Source organism: Phallusia mammillata, chromosome 6 (assembly GCF_965637545.1).
Source record: "Phallusia mammillata chromosome 6, kaPhaMamm4.hap1.1, whole genome shotgun sequence".
NCBI lineage: Eukaryota > Metazoa > Chordata > Ascidiacea > Phlebobranchia > Ascidiidae > Phallusia > Phallusia mammillata.
In genome coordinates this window covers 525,792-544,517 of record NC_137257.1, presented here as the reverse complement: position 1 = coordinate 544,517, position 18,726 = coordinate 525,792, and the positions used below count along the sequence as shown (strand labels likewise).

Genomic DNA, 18,726 nt, shown 5'->3' with positions numbered 1-18,726 from the left:
GTTTGATTCGATGAAAATGGCCGAATGTCAAAGTTGGCGATTATTATTATTCGTCCACTAGAGGCAGGCTCGGCCTAAATTTGACCGACTCAGAGTATTTTTGTGAGGTTTTCTGTTTTAAAATTTATTTTTCGGTTTGATAACGGCGATTTTTTTCGTTAAATCGGTGAAATTGGTTGTAGCCTAAACTTGGTTTGGTGCGAAATCGAATTAACCAATCTTGGGGAAGTTTAAATTATTGGTTTGTTTTAAACTTGTTTTTTTGAAGTAGTTTGGTTTTTCCAGAAATATTTCAAAGCCTGAAATCCAACAACAAACGCTTGTTTTAAATTTACTCTGGCGCGTTTAAGAACTTTATTAATTTTGTCTTCTTTAAAAAAATTGCAGGTGGGTAGGCATGGCAACCATAGGAGTGAAACTGAATATTTTGACCTGCTGTTTTCGTCCACACGTTGTGAGTTTCGTCAGATACAAAAGAACCGGTTTGAAACGCAAGTCTTACGGGACTTACAAAAACATCGAAGAATACGTGGAATCTGTCCAGCAGAAAAAAGAGAAGCTGGAAAAAGCGAAGAATGTCGTCAAACGGGAATCCCGCCCTCGAATTCCGGTATCAGCTGATGTTAAGGACTTGAGATACGAACATTTGGGTAAAGACTCTAAGAATAAATTCGCTAACATGATGTACAACGTTAAAACGTCCCGCTATCGTCAAATGCATGGAGTTTGTGCTTTACATGGGAAGCAATCCATCAAAGATGCGATAAATGCTGGTTGTTACATCAGATGCATCTACTTCAGCAGTCACACACAACTAGAGGTTTGTGCAAGGTTCACTTTTTGATGATTTTGTCTATAACTCCATTTAATCTTAGTTAAAGCGTCGCGTATTTTCTTTTATACGCAAAGCTGTATGCAGTAATGGGATTCAGCCGGTTCGCACCGGTTCTATAGAACCGTCTCACGAAATTTTATGAGATCAGCGAACCAGTTAGCATTACTGGTTACTGTCAATGGACTGTTTGTAACAGAATCGGCTGAAAAATATGACTTTTGTGATAGAACCGGCTGCAAAATATGACTTTTGTGATAGAGCCGGCTGAAACATATGACTTTGGTGATAGAACCGGCTGACAAAATATTTGAATCCCACCACCGACTGTATGTAGTGGCCATTTAACAGAAGTTGACGAACCTTCCCACAGCCCTGTGCTTGTAAAAGATTTTTTTCTAGCCGATAGGCAACATGATGTTTTGCAGGCTATATACTTAACAAAAACCCTGGGTGCAATATACCACTATTATGTAGGAGCACCGCATAGCGACCAAACAACCCAATGCTTGTCACTAAAAAGTGTCATATGATAAATAATAGGTTGTAAAACAAGTGCATACTCCAATAATTGTTGTTTAATATAATGCTTCCCGCGAAACAAAAGCATTAAATAACGCTTATAATACGGTGTAGCTGCAGCGCGTTTTGGTATCATCCACCAATTGTGCCCTTTACTGTTTTGCGCTTAATAACGTTTTAACGTTGCGCAGCTATTTCCGGCTTGGTGATTGTTTTTAGTGCTATTGTGTCGCTATGTTGTCTTTCACCAAGCGAAATAAACTCAACTCAACTCAACTCAACAATGCTTTGTCCAAACCTATGCTATCCACAGAACGAAAATGTGTGCCGGCTTCTCAATTAATCCACAGTTAAAGAGAAATTGCTAAAACCACATTTTATCACAGTGGTGTTTTTGTGCAGGATTTTCCGATTGAAATTTTAAGTAAGACCAACTTATTTTTGGTATCGCAAAACGTCATGGACAAATTCGCGGAGAAACAAGTGGAGGGGATTTATGCGCTGGTTTCGCAGCAGGATCAAACCACCAGACAGAAGATTATTACCAGGTGAGGCACGTGTTCAATACTTGACTGGCCAATTGTTAGGTGGCACCGTCGTTAACAGGGTTGCCCTCGTATAGTCCGGCGCGCCTGACCCATATACAGACATAGAAAAAAACCTTGATCGGGATTCGTCCCTGGGAGCGTCCTGGGTTCGAACCGTGAAAAAATATACCCCTGCAGTTTACCCTATAAATTTTTTTGCCATTATCTGTTTGGTAATATATTGGGTAAAATGTGTATCCACCAATCGTGCCCTTCACTGTTTTCCGCTTTATAACGTTTCCAGCAGTTTACCCTACGATTGAATTTTGTGCAATTATTAGTTAAGTTATATAGTGAGTTGAAATGTGCCAGTAGTTTAAACCCTATAAAAGAATTTAAAAATCTCAGCAGAGCGTTTAGCCATCACACACCAGCTGTGCCCTTCCCTGTTTTGCAATAACGTTCAACATTGCGCAGCTATTCCCGACTTGGTGATCATTTTTGTGCTGTTGTTACGCTACTCATATGTTTTTGTTTTTTTCACCAAGCGAAATAAACTCCTAGCAAAGCGCAGCACATTTTTAAAAATAAATTGCCGTTTTGATTTTAAATGAAAATTCCCTAAAATAAGTCTGTTTGTGGCAAAACAAAACAAATACTTTGTTGAGGAAAGTTGTCAGTTTTGTCTTTGCTCCGCCACAGCGCATTTAAACATTAAAACTCCTGTTGTATTTCCAGACGCTCATCAGACCAGGAATCAGTTTATCTTCCCCTCTCACTCATATGTTCAGGGATTCTGGACGCAAGAATAATGGGCGAAGTGTTGAACGCAGCGTGTGTTACTGGATGCAAAGAAGTAAGATTTTTAGGTTTATAGAGCTCTTCTGGCAACTGTATTTCGACCTTTCTTTTAATACGCAGAAACGTAGAAAAACGTAGGACGTAGAAACGTCGGAATTAAATCACATTTGCGAGAAGAGCTCTTTAAACTTGATATTATGCCTGGTAGCAATAGTATCAGTCAGATTTCCGTCAATTTCTTTCGCAGCATTTTCAGTTGTGAAGCTTTCTAACTTGACCAAGAGAACTTTGTCTTTAAAACACTTCAAACACCATTAACTGCTTGATAAATAAGCTGTTGCTGTCAGGCATTCGTTATCGCGCAGTGTTTTCGTTGCGTTGTGACGTGCTTGCATTTCATTCTTTTTTGGTTTGTTTATCGTGCACTGTACTACCCGCATTCAGTGTTATTTACCCTGATGAAGGCGACCTGTATAGGACGTAGAAACGTTGGTATAAAATACATTTACCAGAAGAGCTTGATAAACTTGATAACTGATTGTTTGTTGTATAATTTTTGGGAAATCTCTATCTCCAGGTTCGTGTAATGGAAGGATGCGTTGATATTTGGAATATGGAGGTATTGAAAACCGCTAGAGGCGCTCACTTCAAAACCCCGATTTACCCTTCGTGTGATTGGGAGAAGCTTGAAAAGTTTTTCAGAGCAAACAGACCCCAAAACTTGTTTGTGTCCAGCGACAAACCCGGGGAAATATCTCTGAATGATTTCGTGTCGGATTCTCATTATCAAAAGATTTCTGCAAATTCAGAGTAAGTTATGACGGAAATTATTATTATTATGGTTTTCTTCGTGAAGAGTGGCGCAGTTTGATTTCACTGTTTTGTGAAATAAGTAAGCTGTCGACTTTGCACCTTGTAACGGGCTATAAAGGTTTCATCAGTGCAGCTCCTTACATTTACCATACAAGAAGTTGTTGGGATTCACATTTTTTCTCAGCCGGTTCTATCACAAAAGTCATATTTTTCAGCCGTTTCTGTAACAAAAAGTTCATTGAAAGTAACGAGTAATGATAACCGGTGCAAACAGGCTGAATCCCACCTGCACACAAGCTAGTGTAGCCAGATTACAACACTCCAGTTTCTTGGGGCTGAAAAGGCAACCCCACTGGTTATTCTGCTCGCCATCAAACCAAGATAACTTTTACCCCAAATTTCTCTCGGGTCTCTATCGATAATTAACAAATATTGCTGAGTCATTTCCTTTCAACATTTTTCTTCAAATTGTGCTGACTCAAGTGTTTGACAGATCCCTTAAACTTTCGCAGCTGGTAGATATAGTTATGAGAAAGTTTCGTCCGTTTTGTTTGACTCCATGCCACTATCGGTTACATTTTTAGCCCCAAACATGTTTTCGTCCGTTTTTATTCTGCTGCTCACAAACAGACAAACAGTTTCTGTGTGTAAGATTTGTTTACAAGTGAATGAGACATGGACTGTGTAATAATGAATTAAATTTGAAAAGTTTGTAGAATATGTTATTTGCGTTTCGTAGACAATTACGTTTTTCATTTTGTCACCCTTCCTTGTTCTAAGTGGGTCAAATTATTGAATTCTACACAAAATGTGAACTTTAACAAAACTTACGCCCACTTATGGCGTTGTTGAACTTGATCACCGTTTTTCTCCAGTTTTTTTCGCGAGTCGGTCTCCGAGGCATCAATCAAACGCGATGACGTAGATTTGGCGCAAACGAAATTACCGTGCATCCCCTACCACCAGATGTCGCTCTCACCAACATCCAACGTTCTCATGGTCGGCAAACTTGACTTTGAAGCTTTCAACTTTATCGCCCGCATGCAGGCGCTCGGGAGCAAGTGCGAGGCTGTGACGTTGCCCGTGACGTCATCAGACAATCGGACAAGCATTGTGACGCAAACAAGTGTTATGTTGTTCGAAGCACGGAGACAATTATTGTCGAACGTCGAAAATTCGCCGAAATTCGAACCCGAAATTTCGGTTGATTGTTGAATTGTTGCTGAAGAAAACAACGCAATCATACTTTACCATTTTCACACAAAAATGCTTGAAAACGTTTTCTGCCTAATCTGTTTAAATTGTTTCGATACTAAGTACGAATCGGTACAAGTTTCTGTAGCGCCTCCTAGTCTAAATGCAATTATTTGTTTGTCAAATATTGTGAATAACATTTGCAAATCCTGGATTGGCCACTATTATAAAGAAGGTAAAATCGATCGAAAAGCGGCAGACGATCAGCGTGAATTTAAATAAGACGGAAACTGACGATGCCTGCTAAATAAGTGAAAGCAATATTTGTGCCAAAAAATATCACACTTATGCTGATCGTCTGTCTTTGTCTTCTTGAGTATATTTTGTAAATTTGATAAAAGAAGACAGATCCGTCGGTCACCACCCTGCTCCACAGGCTGATGTACTGTAAACTAAAAAAATTTCTTTTGTGCGAGATTACTAAAATTTTTGATGAGTAAAACTCCTTCCAGTTTTTCTAGCCTAGGCCTACGCCTTGCCATATGAAAATGCTTGGTAGCTGACAGATTCGGTATTTCGCCTTTAATGGGACTGGCGTACTGTAGTTTCCTTCCAGTAACGTTGTTTGTAGATTCCTGTTGTGGCAAACTTGATTTTGACGACCAACCATTAAGATACATGAGCGTTCAACAAGGTTGGGTTAGGGTTAGGGTTTCAAAAAAATTTGCACCCGGCCGAAAGGGCAGAGTGAACCCACCTTGACCCCCCCTAACCGAAAACCTGCGGACGCCCTTGGTTAGGTATATTAGGGTAAGTATACTTGAGTCGCAGCAAAATACAGGACATCATACTAGTGATATATTCGCCACTGCACTCATGGTAAGTATAACAATCCATGTTTGGCGGATAGGCGCAAAACACAAACGTCGAAGCCGATGAGTGATTTGCGACTGTTGCAATTTACGTCAATAATAATTAAAAAAGAAAATGTACAGAAAAATTAACCGAATCATTTACAAGAGGAGGGAATAACGTTCTACTTACTTAGTTAGTGTGACAGTTGGTGACAAATTTTTGCTTCGTTTAAGTTGCACAAGACTAATAACCTAAGAGGCTTGTAGCATTAGCGCAGTTTGTTCGCGATTTATCTCGGTTAAACCACTCTGTCTGTTTTTAATTTCTTCGAGTTTTTGGTCTTATTTTGTGGCAGCTATGTAAGTGCTTCTTTGGTAAATTGGTTTTGTCGATTCAAAGTACTCTTGCACTTACTGACTGTACTAAGGTGTTGGAACCGCAACGAAGACAACAACAAATTCGATCGGAATTCATTTTGGTGAGCAGCGTATGGTAAAGGAAACACATTAGACAATGACAGGCAAATTGGTCTTGAACAAGGCGTTTAAGGGCTGCTTGACATTAGGTCAGGTCCAACAACTAGCTACTTAGCTGGTCTGGTTAAATATAGTCAAAAAAATACTGACACACAGTGTAAAGTTAGGCCGGAACCCTACCCGATATGCCCGGCCCGACTTACAACTCTGCTATCATCAAAACCTTGGTTGTATTCATCCCCATAAGGTATGCGCGACAGTTTTGTGTATTTTGTGACGTTCCGACCTTCGAACCTGACGCAGACTTTGTTGATTTTGTGGCTCAACTGCGACCACTGACTTGACCCAGTTACGGGAAATTCGTCGCGTCAGGATTTCGAGAATTTGGGAAATTTCCAGTAAATCGGCGCGTTGACGGATAAGTCAAAGATTAAAACTTGCTCCACGGAACCTCCATAAACCAGTCGGGGTCAGAAACTGCTGTAGGTTGATGGAGTGGCAATGTTTGTGACCTAAAGCCTATAAAAGTTACCTAATATCTGGTTTAGTATAAGGCTTCTAGATTTTATAAAGTATATTTGTTTATCTATACAGTAAACTTCGGTTAAACCGGATCTTCGCCTAATTCGGACAAAACTTGAGGTACAAATGATTTGTAATGTGGTAAGGCTTTAACTAATCGACATCGGTTAATCCGGATCTTCGCTTAATTCGGAAAATTTTCTGGTCTAAACGGGTCCGGATTAACCGAGATTTACTGTATATGACATTTTTGTATTCATATGAAACGCATAACTTAGTTGTTACTTTAAGTTTGCAACACAAAACCATTTAATTTTTAAGAGTAATCCAAATTTTATTCAGAAAAGTAGACATTAATGCCAGTCAGTAATAGATTTATCCAGTGGTGGGATTAAATTTTTTGTCAGCCGATTCTATCACAAAAGTCATATTTTTTAGCCGGTTCTGTTACAAAAAGTCCATTGACAGTAACCACTAATGCTAACTGGTTCGCTGATCTCATCAAATTTCGTGAGACGGTTCTATAGAACCGGTGCAAACCGGCTGAATCACACCACTGTATTTATTCTTGTTCGGTCATTTCAGCTGATTTTTTACCAGTCTAGTTGGCAGAAGAGAAAGAGTTTCAAAATGAAAGTGATTTTGGCCGGTTATTCCAAGACTGGTACAAAGACGATGTGCGCTGCTTTCAATATTCTCGGCTACAACACTTACGATTTTATGGAGAATTATTATTACGGATTCCGCGGATGGGAAAAGATTTTCCGCGGAACCGCCACAAGTGAGGAAATCCGGGAAACTTTTAAAGGCGTCGACGCTCTCACAGACACTCCGGTATTTTATTACTGGGAAGAACTCCTAGAAGCTTTTCCTGAGGCGAAGGTAAAATATCATACTGTTGGTATTGTGATTGTATTGCAATGCACCCGCACGCACGAAACCCACAAACGGAAGTTGGGTGCATCTATTGAAATAGCCCAAATTTTAGAGCTCGAGTGAAGCTCGTTCTGGGTGTTTGTTTTAATTGCTGACTTTCAAACAATTTCGCCTGTAAAAACTTATTTTAGGATTAACCTGGTTGTTGTTCCACGGATTAAAGTTATACTTCCGATGGGTTACAACTGATAGCGGAAAAACTTTTGTTTGCCGAGTTGACTTTCCTGGGTGAAAGATAACAAGCCGACATGATTCCACTCTAATCCTTTACCGAGTCTGAAATTGCTGTGTGAAGTCAAAACGTTAAGGATTGCAATGTAATGCAGTGGACGGCAACCTGTTTTGCACATAAAAGTAAAATTGTATCGCGGACCTCCCTTCAAAAAACAACAAATACAAAAATATATAGCGACGAAAGTTTGTTACAGCTCATACAACTTTGGGTGCCTGTCGACCACTTCAGTAGTGAATGTCACAATTGGTGGATGGTTACTAAACGCGCTGCAGCTACACCGTAAATTGTTCATCTAATAATAGCTCGGTTGTTCTGTTTCTTACTGCTGCTCACAATTTGTACTTTATGCGGTTTCATTGTGACACCGGTTTACTACAAAAATATTGTTTAGATAATTTTCACAACCCGCGATGAGGATTCCTGGTACAAGAGTTTGACGCAACAAATCGAAATGTTGAACCGGAGCAAGATGTCCTGGTTTCTCTCAACATTCGCTCCAGCGTGTTGGATCAGGGACACCTATCAACGTCACATGTGTGAGTGGAAATTATTTTACCTCAGAAAATTTGATTCTTGAAATGCAGCAACTCAGTGGTACTCTGCCTTACCAGATTTTACAAGATTTTTTATAGAACACGAACTACACTTTTTTGTAGTTTTGGATAAATGTTAGGAAACCATGCAGTTAACAGTACACCTCGGTTAATCCGGATTTTCGACTAATTCGGACAAAACTTGAGGTACAAATGATTTGGATCTTTGCCTAACTTACAGATTTTTTTGTACAAACGGGTCCGGATTGGTTTACTGTACATGGCTTATAAGCCTATATATAACATAGTAATGAATAAACGTAGATCAACGAACTAATACATTTAATAATTGGAAAATTATGGCAAAGTATGTAAGAGGCAACAAAACACTAATGTGATAAACTTTGTTAATTTCCAGATCGATTCTTGGGCGATTTTTCCCGGTTTCCGCTTCCCGTTATAACTCCCCACCATGAGAAACTTTTACGGAGCCATTACAGGGATCACAACGCAAGTGTTTTGAAGGTAATGTTTGCTTGGTTGCTATTTGGCTTAAGAACATTACGAAGTTGCGGATCACGCCGCAATAAATACATGCTTCTCCCTTAAATACCTTCTTGTTTCAACAAAATAATAAAACCATTCTCGTAGATGTAATATTCTTAAATGTAAAACATTAAAAAAAATTGGCCCAAGAAGTAATGGGTGGTTACAGTAAATATGAATATTGTGTTGATGCCAGGCATATTTCATAAACTTTATTCCTTTGTGTTCAACCGGCGAATATAAACAAATCATCCGACGTCTTATTCTGGGGCGTCTTTATTAGTGTAATATAAGTGCTAGTCGAAATGTCGGATAGTCCTAATACTTTTGGGTCTTTCTTTTTATTTAGAAAGCCCCACAAGATCGATTGTTGGTGTACAGTGTTTCAGATGGATGGGAACCACTTTGCAAATTCCTCGGCGTTGAAATTCCGGACCAAGCTTTCCCGCACAAAAACAAGGGAGGCAACGCCATCCAGGAAATGTCTAAATCCAATGCAGTAGTGGCGAAATTATTTATTCAGGCTATGATTTCTATGTCAACTCTCGCATTCCTTTCAACTTTTCTGACGTTGAAATTTATCAATTCTGAAACTTGGTTTAAATTTCGCCAGTTTTTCCTGGTTTGGTTCATCAAGCGATTTCAGAAATTTCTCGCATAAATTGTGTTGTTGTGTATTTTACGAAGTTGTAAAGGTTTGAGTTTGGTGTGTAAACATCGCAACCAGTGGTGGGATTCAAATTTTTTGACAGCCGGTTCTATCACAAAAGTCATATTTTTCTGCAGGTTCTGTTATAAAAAGTCTATTGACAGCAACCAGTAATGCTAACCGGTTCGCTGATATCATAAAATTTTGTGAGACGGTTCTATAGAACCGGTGCGAACCGGCTGAATCCCGCCACTGATCGCAACGCAATTTAAATTGCGTGCTTGTTCTGCGCTCCATTAGGGCAGCCGCACCAAGATTACAAAGTTGTAAAAAAGCGCGTTTACACCACTTGCATTATAATATTTGTAAAATTTGCTGAAGTAATGTACTGAGAATATAAGACATTAAGTGGCAGTCTAAGTACTTTACTCTGTTGTGTTTTATCGCTTTTATTCCGTTTTTATTATGTTTTATTATGTGGTTTTGTAGGAACTGAAGATACCAGTTAGGCGAAATATATATATTCTATGTTAATTCATTGACTGTTTCTGTTAATTGGAAAATATTTCTGTTCTCTGAAATAATGTAGTCACTACACTACACACTACATTGTAGAGTGACATCGATATTTCGCGTACCAGTAACAATTTTGTCGTCACAGGTGGCGCGTTTAAGTGACGCTTATTCTATTTTAGGAACTAAATTTCAGTGCCATTGTGACGCTATGCGTTCTTTCACCAAGCGAAATAAACTCAACTCATCAAATAATCGACGTTTCGACGTCCCATACGAGACGCCTTAATTAGAATATAATGGCATATTATAAAACACAAGAACCGAAGTGTTTTAGTTTGTTCGTAAATGTTGAAGACCACAGAGTTGTGCAGCCTTTAAGCCTAACCGGTTATCATTGTATTGTCCAGTTAAAGCTCACCGATCTTTTGATGGATACGTATTTGTTGTTGTACTATGCCAGTGGATCTTAACCTGGGTTCGATCGAAGCCCAGTGGTTCGCCAACGCTCAATCAGAACTTCGACAAAGGTTTACAAAACGTTTTAAGATTGCTGGTTTTGTATTAGATCCAACAAACTTACAAGCGAATGATATACCAACGTACTAATTGGGGTTCGACAAAAGTGTAAAAAAATATCGTAGGGTTTCAGTGCAATAAAAAGGTTAAGCACCACTGTACTGTGCTGAAGTGATTTCACAGATCTGTCAATTGTGCAGCCTTTAGGCCTAATTAGTAATCATCGTATTGTCCAGTTTAAGCTCACCGACCTTTTGCTGGATACGTAATTGTTGCTGTGTAATGCTGAAGCGATTCTACAGACCTGTTAGTTGACCTGTAGCGTATCGAGCGTGATTGAGGTGTAAATTAATCCCAGCCCAGCACCCGCGTGTCTGCTGTCATTGAGTGCAGAACAAACAACAAGCACCAACACGCTTTCGATTCAACACAGCAGTCAATAATTAATGAGACTTCAGGCACCCTTTTCACCGGATTAACTTGTTCAGTTTTGCTTGCTTGCTTCTCAGATTGTAGTTGATGCAGTTTTTGTGTTGATTCGGTTTGGTTGGCAGAAAGCAACACAACTTAGCTGTGAAATGTTGAAACAATGCGACGCACAGAAGTTTAAAGTCAGAACAGTGATGTCGCCATTACAAAGAGTTGTACAATGATGTGTCAGAAAATTATTAACAGACTCGTCAAACTTTTAAAATATCCCAGTGAGTCAGTGTTACTTAGTTGCAGTAAATCCCACACACAAGATAGAGCGCCATGTTGCCAAGAGGTCAAATTACGCTTTGGCCGTTCGTTCGAACGCTACATCAGTAACGTTCAAACTGGCAGACGCAAGTATAACGGTGTCAAGTTACGGGAATTTTTGTTTTTGACGTTTTCATGGCTTGGGAGACAAAAAGTTTCCGGTGTAAAAACGAAATTAACTATTAGTGGCCAAATGTTAAAAGTCAGTGCAAATGATTTCATATGATATGTTTTGCGACAAAATATTGAATAATTGTTACACATCAGTTTACCAATTTTGAATGGGTTTTGTAGTACATTTTGTCCAGTGTTATGAGTCTCCTAAAGAGCGACCCTGGTTTGTGTTGTTGCAATTGTATATTTAATGCTTGTTTGTTACACTTGACTGGACGATGCTCGTTTAAAAACCCGCTTAAGAATGTGAAATTGTGTTATGTGTTGAAGTGATGACGATGTAAGGAATGTTCTAGAGGAGAATTTTACAAATCCTTTTTATCCTTTTCATCAAATTACCGTTACGTTAATCCGGTAAAAGCTTTGTCTGCCCGCTGAGTTGGGCCGGTATTGATCAGCCTAATGCGATATTGATTGCGGTCTTCTGCGTTTTAACGTCAAAGTTAACTAAGATGCAAAGTTTTACTTTTACCTTTGTTTTGGTAAACTAACATATTCACAATAAGTTTGTTCACCAGAAAACTGAGCGGCGTTTAGGTTACTCCTATGATTTTTGCAGCAGCATCTACATATTTGAATTGTGACAATAAATTCGCTCCAGTTGGACAGTTGGTTTAAGCGCCAGTCGGTAAACATATTCGCATTAAGTTTGTCTAGAAGAAAACTGAGCAGTGCTTAGGTAATCCCTGTGATTTCATTAGCATCCGGTAAACCTCGGTTAAGCTGGATTCGGTTGATCCGGATCTTCGCCCAACTTGGGACAAATGATTTGAAATGTGGCAAGGCTTTAACTAGTCGACATCGGGTAGACCCGATTCTTATATAATCTGGACAATTTTTGTTCCAAACGGGTCCGGATTAACCGAGTTTTGCTATATCTGAGGATTTGAATGAGTGACAATACATTCGCCCCTTTTACTTTTAGTGAATTGACCGAAAGTTACTTCTAACATTTTTGACACCACGCCGCTTACGTTAGTCACCTGAGCCATAATACAGTTTTACTCAACTTTTGTATAAATCTCTGATCAATTCAACGTGGTTATATTTGCCTAATCGACGAAAATCCAAATTATCAGAAACATCATGGAGTTAGTAAATAAGAAATTATTATATATATTTTAAAGTGATCGCATAGATTTGAGATCCAGAATCACTGCTTTGTGGCAGTAAAATGAACATTCTGATGAAATCAACGCTTTAAACGGGCTCGTACAAACACAAAAAAAAAACATTGCGCGTAATTATGTGATAATCATCAAATCGTGCAGCACAATAACCGTGCGGTTGATTATGATGCAACAATATTTTGAATCGAGTCATTATGACGTAGTGACGAGCGCTATTTGTCATAAAATGTCGCTTTTAATCGCGGTTTTGTGATTTACAATAAATCGTCGCATGTTGTTGTTGTCAGATCTAGTTTATAGAGCTCTTCAGGCAAATGTATTTCACATCGACATTTCGACGTAATACACAGGTCGACTTCATCTGGGTAAATAACACTGAATGCGCATAGTACAGTGCAGTACAGTGCACGATAAACAAAGTCAGATTTTACGAATTAAGCGAAACTAAGCCTTAAAGTTCAATGCTTGTCAGACTGTTAACAGAAGTGTATATTACTTTTTTGGTGGAAAATATTTTGCTCGTTAAAAATAAATGACACCGTGGAGATTTAACATCGCAGCGGCATTTGACCAATAAACTTGTCACATCGGGATAACATTTATAAGGTTTTGATTGACGTAATTGAGACCGTTGCGACCTGATGCCAAGCCAACGTCACATTAAGTTAAGGTTGAGTCACCGAATTTTAATCGAAAGGAAACGTTGAAACGAACACGAGAATGTCGACTCCCCTGGGAAGCTTCGATCGATTTTCATGTTCAGCTTCAACATTTTGCCAAACATCGCTGTCCCGCTCATATGCTGCTGCGGTAAGCTTTCACAAACTGAAAACCAGTTTGAAAATGTCTCGGGTTCTGACTTTGAGGTGTTGGAGTTTAGACCTACAATGTATATCTGATAGATTATGTTTCAAAAAGTTGCATAACTCAGTTGAGAAGCAACCGCTTAATCGCTTATGTGTTTTAGTATTTGAGCAGATGCTGATTGAAATCTTGCGTTTTAAATGTGTGTTTTATCCATTTCAATTTTCTTCAGTCGACTGTTAGTGTGGTAAGAGATACGATTTCTGTTGCTGCGTTGCCAGGTTTGCCTGTTGGAGATATAAGTTGCAGGGGTTACTGGATTTACCGACATTATAAATAGGTTATGTTTGTTGTTTATAAGTGACATGTTTCAGTTACTTCTTTTTCTTCAGTTGACTATTAGGGTGGTATAAGATACGATGCTTGTGGTTGGGTTGTCAAACTTTTGTTTGTTGGAGATATTAGTTTCAATATATTCTCGATTTACCGCGGTTATGAAGCAATTGTGTTGTTTCTAGATGATGTAAATGTAATCCCAACCTGTGGTCGTCAACTTTCTTGTACAGTTCGGTTTAAACTGATTTTTTTTATCGCGGACTGGTCTTTAAAAACAACAAATGTTCAACAATGAAAATTAATTACAGCTCATGAGTTTAACAAATTTGCCGTTCAACTGGTGTAATGCTAAACAACATACTAGTTGTTGTTTCAAGAACTTGTATTTTTGCTGACGTTTTGCTCATAAGTTGATTCAATGAGGTGGTTACCAACCACTGATCCAAAGGATCACAACTTTATACACATGTTTGTCAGTATAGCAAGCTTAACGTTATGTAAGGAAAACTTCACAGGAGTTGGTTGAAGCTAGAGATAGTTGAAAACAGAAAACACGAAATTACACCTGACCTAATTCCCTATATGAGCGGCAAAATTCCATTGCTGGATCGAAGACATTCTTCCGCTGAGCTTTAAATAGAGGCTACTTAGCGGAGATAATCGATGCTCGGGATCCCCACCTTAATGTAGCGCATTCCTTTATTTGTTTGTGACGTAGGGCGACTTTGAATCGGACGATAATCGATAATTGTGACGTCACAGATAAAATTATTTCCGTACCGCGATTTCAATTTACGCGGGAAAATTGTGTTTCCAAATATATTGTTAATTTCTCAAAGTTGGTTTCAAACTTTTGCCAAACCGCATCTTTTACAGGTTTTTGTGATTTTGAAAATTCTGTAGGAAACCGTTTCAATAAAATCTGATTATGACGTAACGCATGTTGTGTGTGACGTAATGGCGTCGTCACTATGCCGAAGTCGGTCACTTACGAACGTGTTTGTGCAACACGTCACTGTGCTGGACATCGTGCAAGTAAAAACTGGAAATAATCGCTACAGCGAATGGGTTTACGTCATCGGTGTCACGTGGTCTGACACAAGAGAACACAAGGTGAGGTTTCCAAAAGTAAAGGGTTGAACCTTGAAACCATAAATGCACAATGAAAACTTGATGTTAAACGTCTGAAGCAAGGCTGGCAAACTTTTCAAAGACAATTGTAATTGGCTGTACAGTTGGGCATGTAAAATACAAGGCCTTAATGCAGAAGATTTTATATTCTTTAAGAACTACAAAAGAATCACGTAAAATGCAACTATTTGCGGAAAACGATACAAGCCACCACTGGACAAATCCCTACATACTTTGTAAACTTGTCGATTTCTTGCAGATTTTCCGCTCCTACAGTGAAGTTTCAAGTCTGTACAGTTTTTTACACAAACTTTTGTTGGCGGAAAAACATAGAAATCGTTTCCTGAAAGATCTTCCAAAAGTTCCAGGTACGGTTTAGGGGTTTCACCGTGTCGACAGTCACCGTTGAACTACATTCCACAACCACGTGTTCATGTTTTTGTCAAACCGGATTAATCATAAGTTTTGTCATGAAAATGTGACGGCCCCAAATAGACGTAAAAAAGCGACATGCTTTATTGTTTAAAAACGTTTCGTCAAATGCTAATGCCATTGTCATTGCTCGATCTATCAAGCGTGGTATAATGTTTGTGGCCCTTCCTGGTTTAGACCAAAACAAAGTAATTGTAACATTGCCAGAGTAGCAAATAGTGCCGCCATTGATTTCCTGTTTAAAACTTTTTCTCCGATTCTTAATAACCTGTGGTAAAAAATGTTTCTTTGCAACTATGGTTTTTGACTGCACATAAAAAGTAAAAACGGTACTGTGCTTAACTTGCAGTATTCGTAATGTTTTGGGGCAGTGGTTCTCAAATTATAGTATACGCGAGCAGCTCTCTGTCATATTTAATTCAAGGCACATAAGAATTACTGCTCAACTGACGCAACTGATCAACGCCGGTTTGATCAAAACCCGTGCCTTGTACGTTTTTTTACTGGTTTCATAAATTTGCGAAGGTAGTCAAGAAGAACACTTTTGGTCTGCCCATTCAAACAAGATATAGGTAGTAAGCAACGATAGAAAAATCTAAAGGTGGTACGCGATCCGTAAAAAGTTGAGAACCACTGTTTCAGAGCATAAGTTACGTATCGCCCTATACATTATATTGTTATAACAAACGAATTCTTATTAAACGTTATTGCTGCCACAGATTTAAATTTTCAGATTTTTTAAGTTTCTCGTTTAACATTTTAATTTGTATTTTTCAGCTCGAGGTCTTTTTGATTGGAGCACTGTGAAGTTGATGGTGCGCCACCAAGCGACGATCGACTCATTCTTCCGCGGTCTTATTTGTCTTCCAGTTCAGGTTAAACTTTTTAAACCTTCCTTGCGTTGAATGGTTGTGAATTGTAAATAACTTAATAATTGTATTTTTCTATTATAATACACGAAACCATATTAAAGCTTTGAAACGTGAAGTGAAAAATATCTAGAAGTATATCCACCATAAGTACACAGTATACGCTTAAATATTCTTGGCACGAATATACAAGCCAATATAGTTTTGTAAAACTTTACTACGTTTCGACTGTTTCTGTTGTCATCGTCAGGTTAAATGTTTTACACCAATATTGTGGATTGTATCTTCTTACTGAGTTAGTCTACCATTAGTTGCGACAACTTTTACCACTATACTAATTTTTTCTTGATAAGTTTAGCCTTCATCGGCCGGTTAGTTATTATAGGAAGGTGTGTAGATGTAAAGAAAAAGTTTGATATTAGACTACACAAACCTAGTTGAAAACCTTCTTTGCACAAATCAATGCAAAATCAATAATTTATCTGACATAATTTTCACAACCTTTCAGATTTCCCGCCACAAAGTGGTTCTTGATTTCTATGAGATGCGTAACGTCGACAATCAGAATTACGTCACAAAGCATACGATTATCAGCAACAATAACAGTCGCGACTCGAGTAGCGAAAGTACAGGTCAGATACAACTTTGCTTTATCGATTTTTGTTACAGGGCTTAGATGGTTTTTAGCCTTGGAACTGCCTGATGTTACTTTAGGGAGTCCTTCCTGGAAACGACATAATCGTTTTGTTGTTAGGAAATTGAAGTTTAGATAATTAAAACACAATTGCACTCGATTGTGAAGTAAAGGTCAACCAAGGTTAAATCAATAACATTCAGCCGCAACAAATTGCGCTCAATGTAATCGTGTTCCAGATTCGCAATCGACAAACAACGAAACGGATTCAATCAACGCTGACGTCACAACCCCGCCGACCAATCAGCGCACTCGAGCGCCCCCTAGTTTCCTACCAGTGACGTCATGTTTCGAGGAGGACGATGATTTCTATGCGACGGATTATGACGCAATGTTGGAAGACGTAAGCGCACTTGAACTCTACGAAGATTACCTGAAAAACGACGCGTATTTCTCGCCGCAAGGTGACGCCACTGGTCGTGATGACGTCACTGGTCGCTATGACGTCTCTGGTCGCTATGACGACGAACGATGGTTGCGTGAGTGCGAGGAGATTATTTCGCCATATTCACCTAACAAGGCCTACTTTCGTTTAGTTCATGTTTTGGAAAATCAGAGCTGACCTGCTGCGTGTGTTGAAAGTTTCATCCTTAGTCAAGCGTCCTACACACATTCAGTAAATAATATGACACACTTATGCCAAAATAATATACTATGCGGCGTTTTAAGCCAATTTAACTAACTCGAATAACCAGTATTTTACGGTAAACAGTTTTCAGATTAGACAATCCGATTAAAACACTTCTGTCATCATTTTAGTTTTTCTCACAATCTTGCAAACCTGTGCTGCTTAGGTTACCTCTATGTTGCGAAACACCGCTATTATTATTTTACTTGTGTCTAGAAAGTTTTTGTGAAACTCGATCAATTTGTGACAGGAATTCGAACAACACGTATTTTGTTCCAAATGTTTTTCGTATATGGTTTCACTTTCAAAGTTTTGTTTGTTATTGTTTCACTGTGGGAGATTTCGTTGCAATTTTGTCAATGCAATTTTTCTTTCAATCAAACATCGATTTACTGCGCGAATAAAAATTGTTGCAGTTTTTTGTTCCGCTGGGAAGGGATTAATCTCTCGCGCTAAAGGCATTGAAATGTGACAACAATAATCGTAAAGGTTTGTAGAGCTTGGCCTTCGTTCCTTGACGAAGACGTCACTTAGGCCAGGGGTCGGCAACCTATTGTGCACTGCGGGCCGTTTTTGAAAGTGAAATTTTATCGCGGACCGGTCTTCAAAAAACTACAAAAAAACGGCGGTTGTCGACTACTGACTTAGGCTGCATCAGGAACTGATGATATTGAGTGCCGTCCCAATGGACGAAAAAGCCCCGAAAGGTGATTCTGAATTCTGGGGATGCAAGTCTGTCTCTCTTAACCACCTGGGAGAAATCGGTCCTCGCAATTTCCTATTATAGAATTGTGCGGAATTGCTGGGAACTACAGGTGAAAGCAAGGGCCAAGGATGGTGGCGTTGTAAAATTCAATTTCGGAACGTTCGAGAGCTCACAGGTATTGAGACACCACAGCCAGCTTTGGGTAGGAACAGACCACTTGTAGAAAGGAATCAAGCATTTGGAAACCTGAACGTTTCCCAAAATACGTCTCCCGGACTCCAGAGAGTTTGAGGGCCGAGTTGGCAGGTTCTTTCAAATCCGACATGACCTCTTGAACTTCTTTTTGTTTCTCGTTTTGCAGGCTACAGGTATCAAAATAGTACTAAATTTTTTTCGTCCAGAAAGCCAAAAAATGGTAAAATAAAAGCGTGACATATAAACGTCTCTTATAATAAAAAAAATACGATTTCTATGTTTGGTAAATGCTGCGCAACTTTTTGCAATGTTTATTTATTGCTTTCAAGAATCTTGTTGATGAAAAAAGAATTTTCATGATGATGTTTTTCATTTCTAGATGATATGCCGGACTCTTGGTAAGTTTTAATAAA

The 18,726-nt window shown here is 38.9% G+C and overlaps 4 protein-coding genes across 10 annotated transcripts in view; all 4 read left to right on the top strand.

Moving 5' to 3' along the window:
* Positions 1-61: 61 nt before the first annotated feature.
* LOC145232294 (rRNA methyltransferase 3, mitochondrial-like) lies at positions 62-4,776 on the top strand. The gene is made up of 5 exons (XM_080096885.1): positions 62-820; positions 1,757-1,902; positions 2,620-2,737; positions 3,260-3,492; positions 4,371-4,776. The coding sequence occupies exons 1-5, from the start codon at positions 398-400 to the stop codon at positions 4,708-4,710; spliced, it is 1,260 nt and encodes a 419-aa protein (XP_079953011.1). The 5' UTR covers positions 62-397; the 3' UTR covers positions 4,711-4,776.
* A 1,293-nt stretch (positions 4,777-6,069) lies between these two features.
* Positions 6,070-10,209, top strand: LOC145232295 (uncharacterized). 3 transcript variants are annotated; one of them, XM_080096888.1, is made up of 5 exons: positions 6,070-6,502; positions 7,128-7,424; positions 8,105-8,249; positions 8,665-8,771; positions 9,142-10,209. In XM_080096888.1, the coding sequence occupies exons 2-5, from the start codon at positions 7,173-7,175 to the stop codon at positions 9,451-9,453; spliced, it is 816 nt and encodes a 271-aa protein (XP_079953014.1). In that variant the 5' UTR covers positions 6,070-6,502; positions 7,128-7,172; the 3' UTR covers positions 9,454-10,209. The 3 variants fall into 3 exon arrangements, with proteins under 3 accessions (XP_079953014.1, XP_079953013.1, XP_079953012.1); XM_080096887.1 differs by having other exon boundaries at positions 6,070-6,662; XM_080096886.1 differs by having other exon boundaries at positions 6,070-7,424.
* A 4,300-nt stretch (positions 10,210-14,509) lies between these two features.
* LOC145232235 (uncharacterized) lies at positions 14,510-17,831 on the top strand. The gene is made up of 5 exons (XM_080096791.1): positions 14,510-14,771; positions 15,049-15,157; positions 15,999-16,096; positions 16,599-16,722; positions 16,964-17,831. The coding sequence occupies exons 1-5, from the start codon at positions 14,616-14,618 to the stop codon at positions 17,344-17,346; spliced, it is 870 nt and encodes a 289-aa protein (XP_079952917.1). The 5' UTR covers positions 14,510-14,615; the 3' UTR covers positions 17,347-17,831.
* A 683-nt stretch (positions 17,832-18,514) lies between these two features.
* The window catches only part of LOC145232234 (tRNA ligase complex-associated NAD(P)H dehydrogenase PYROXD1-like), a 39,515-nt gene continuing 39,303 nt past the window's right edge, over positions 18,515-18,726 (top strand). For 2 of the 5 annotated variants that reach the window (XR_013860846.1, XM_080096790.1), the window contains exon 1: positions 18,585-18,711. Coding sequence is in view for 3 of the 5 variants with exons in the window: in XM_080096790.1 (XP_079952916.1) it covers positions 18,698-18,711 (14 nt within the window). In the remaining 2 variants the exon portion in view is untranslated. Of the gene's footprint in view, positions 18,712-18,726 lie in introns of all 5 variants that reach the window. The other 3 variants (XM_080096788.1, XM_080096787.1, XM_080096789.1) reach the window with 2 other exon arrangements.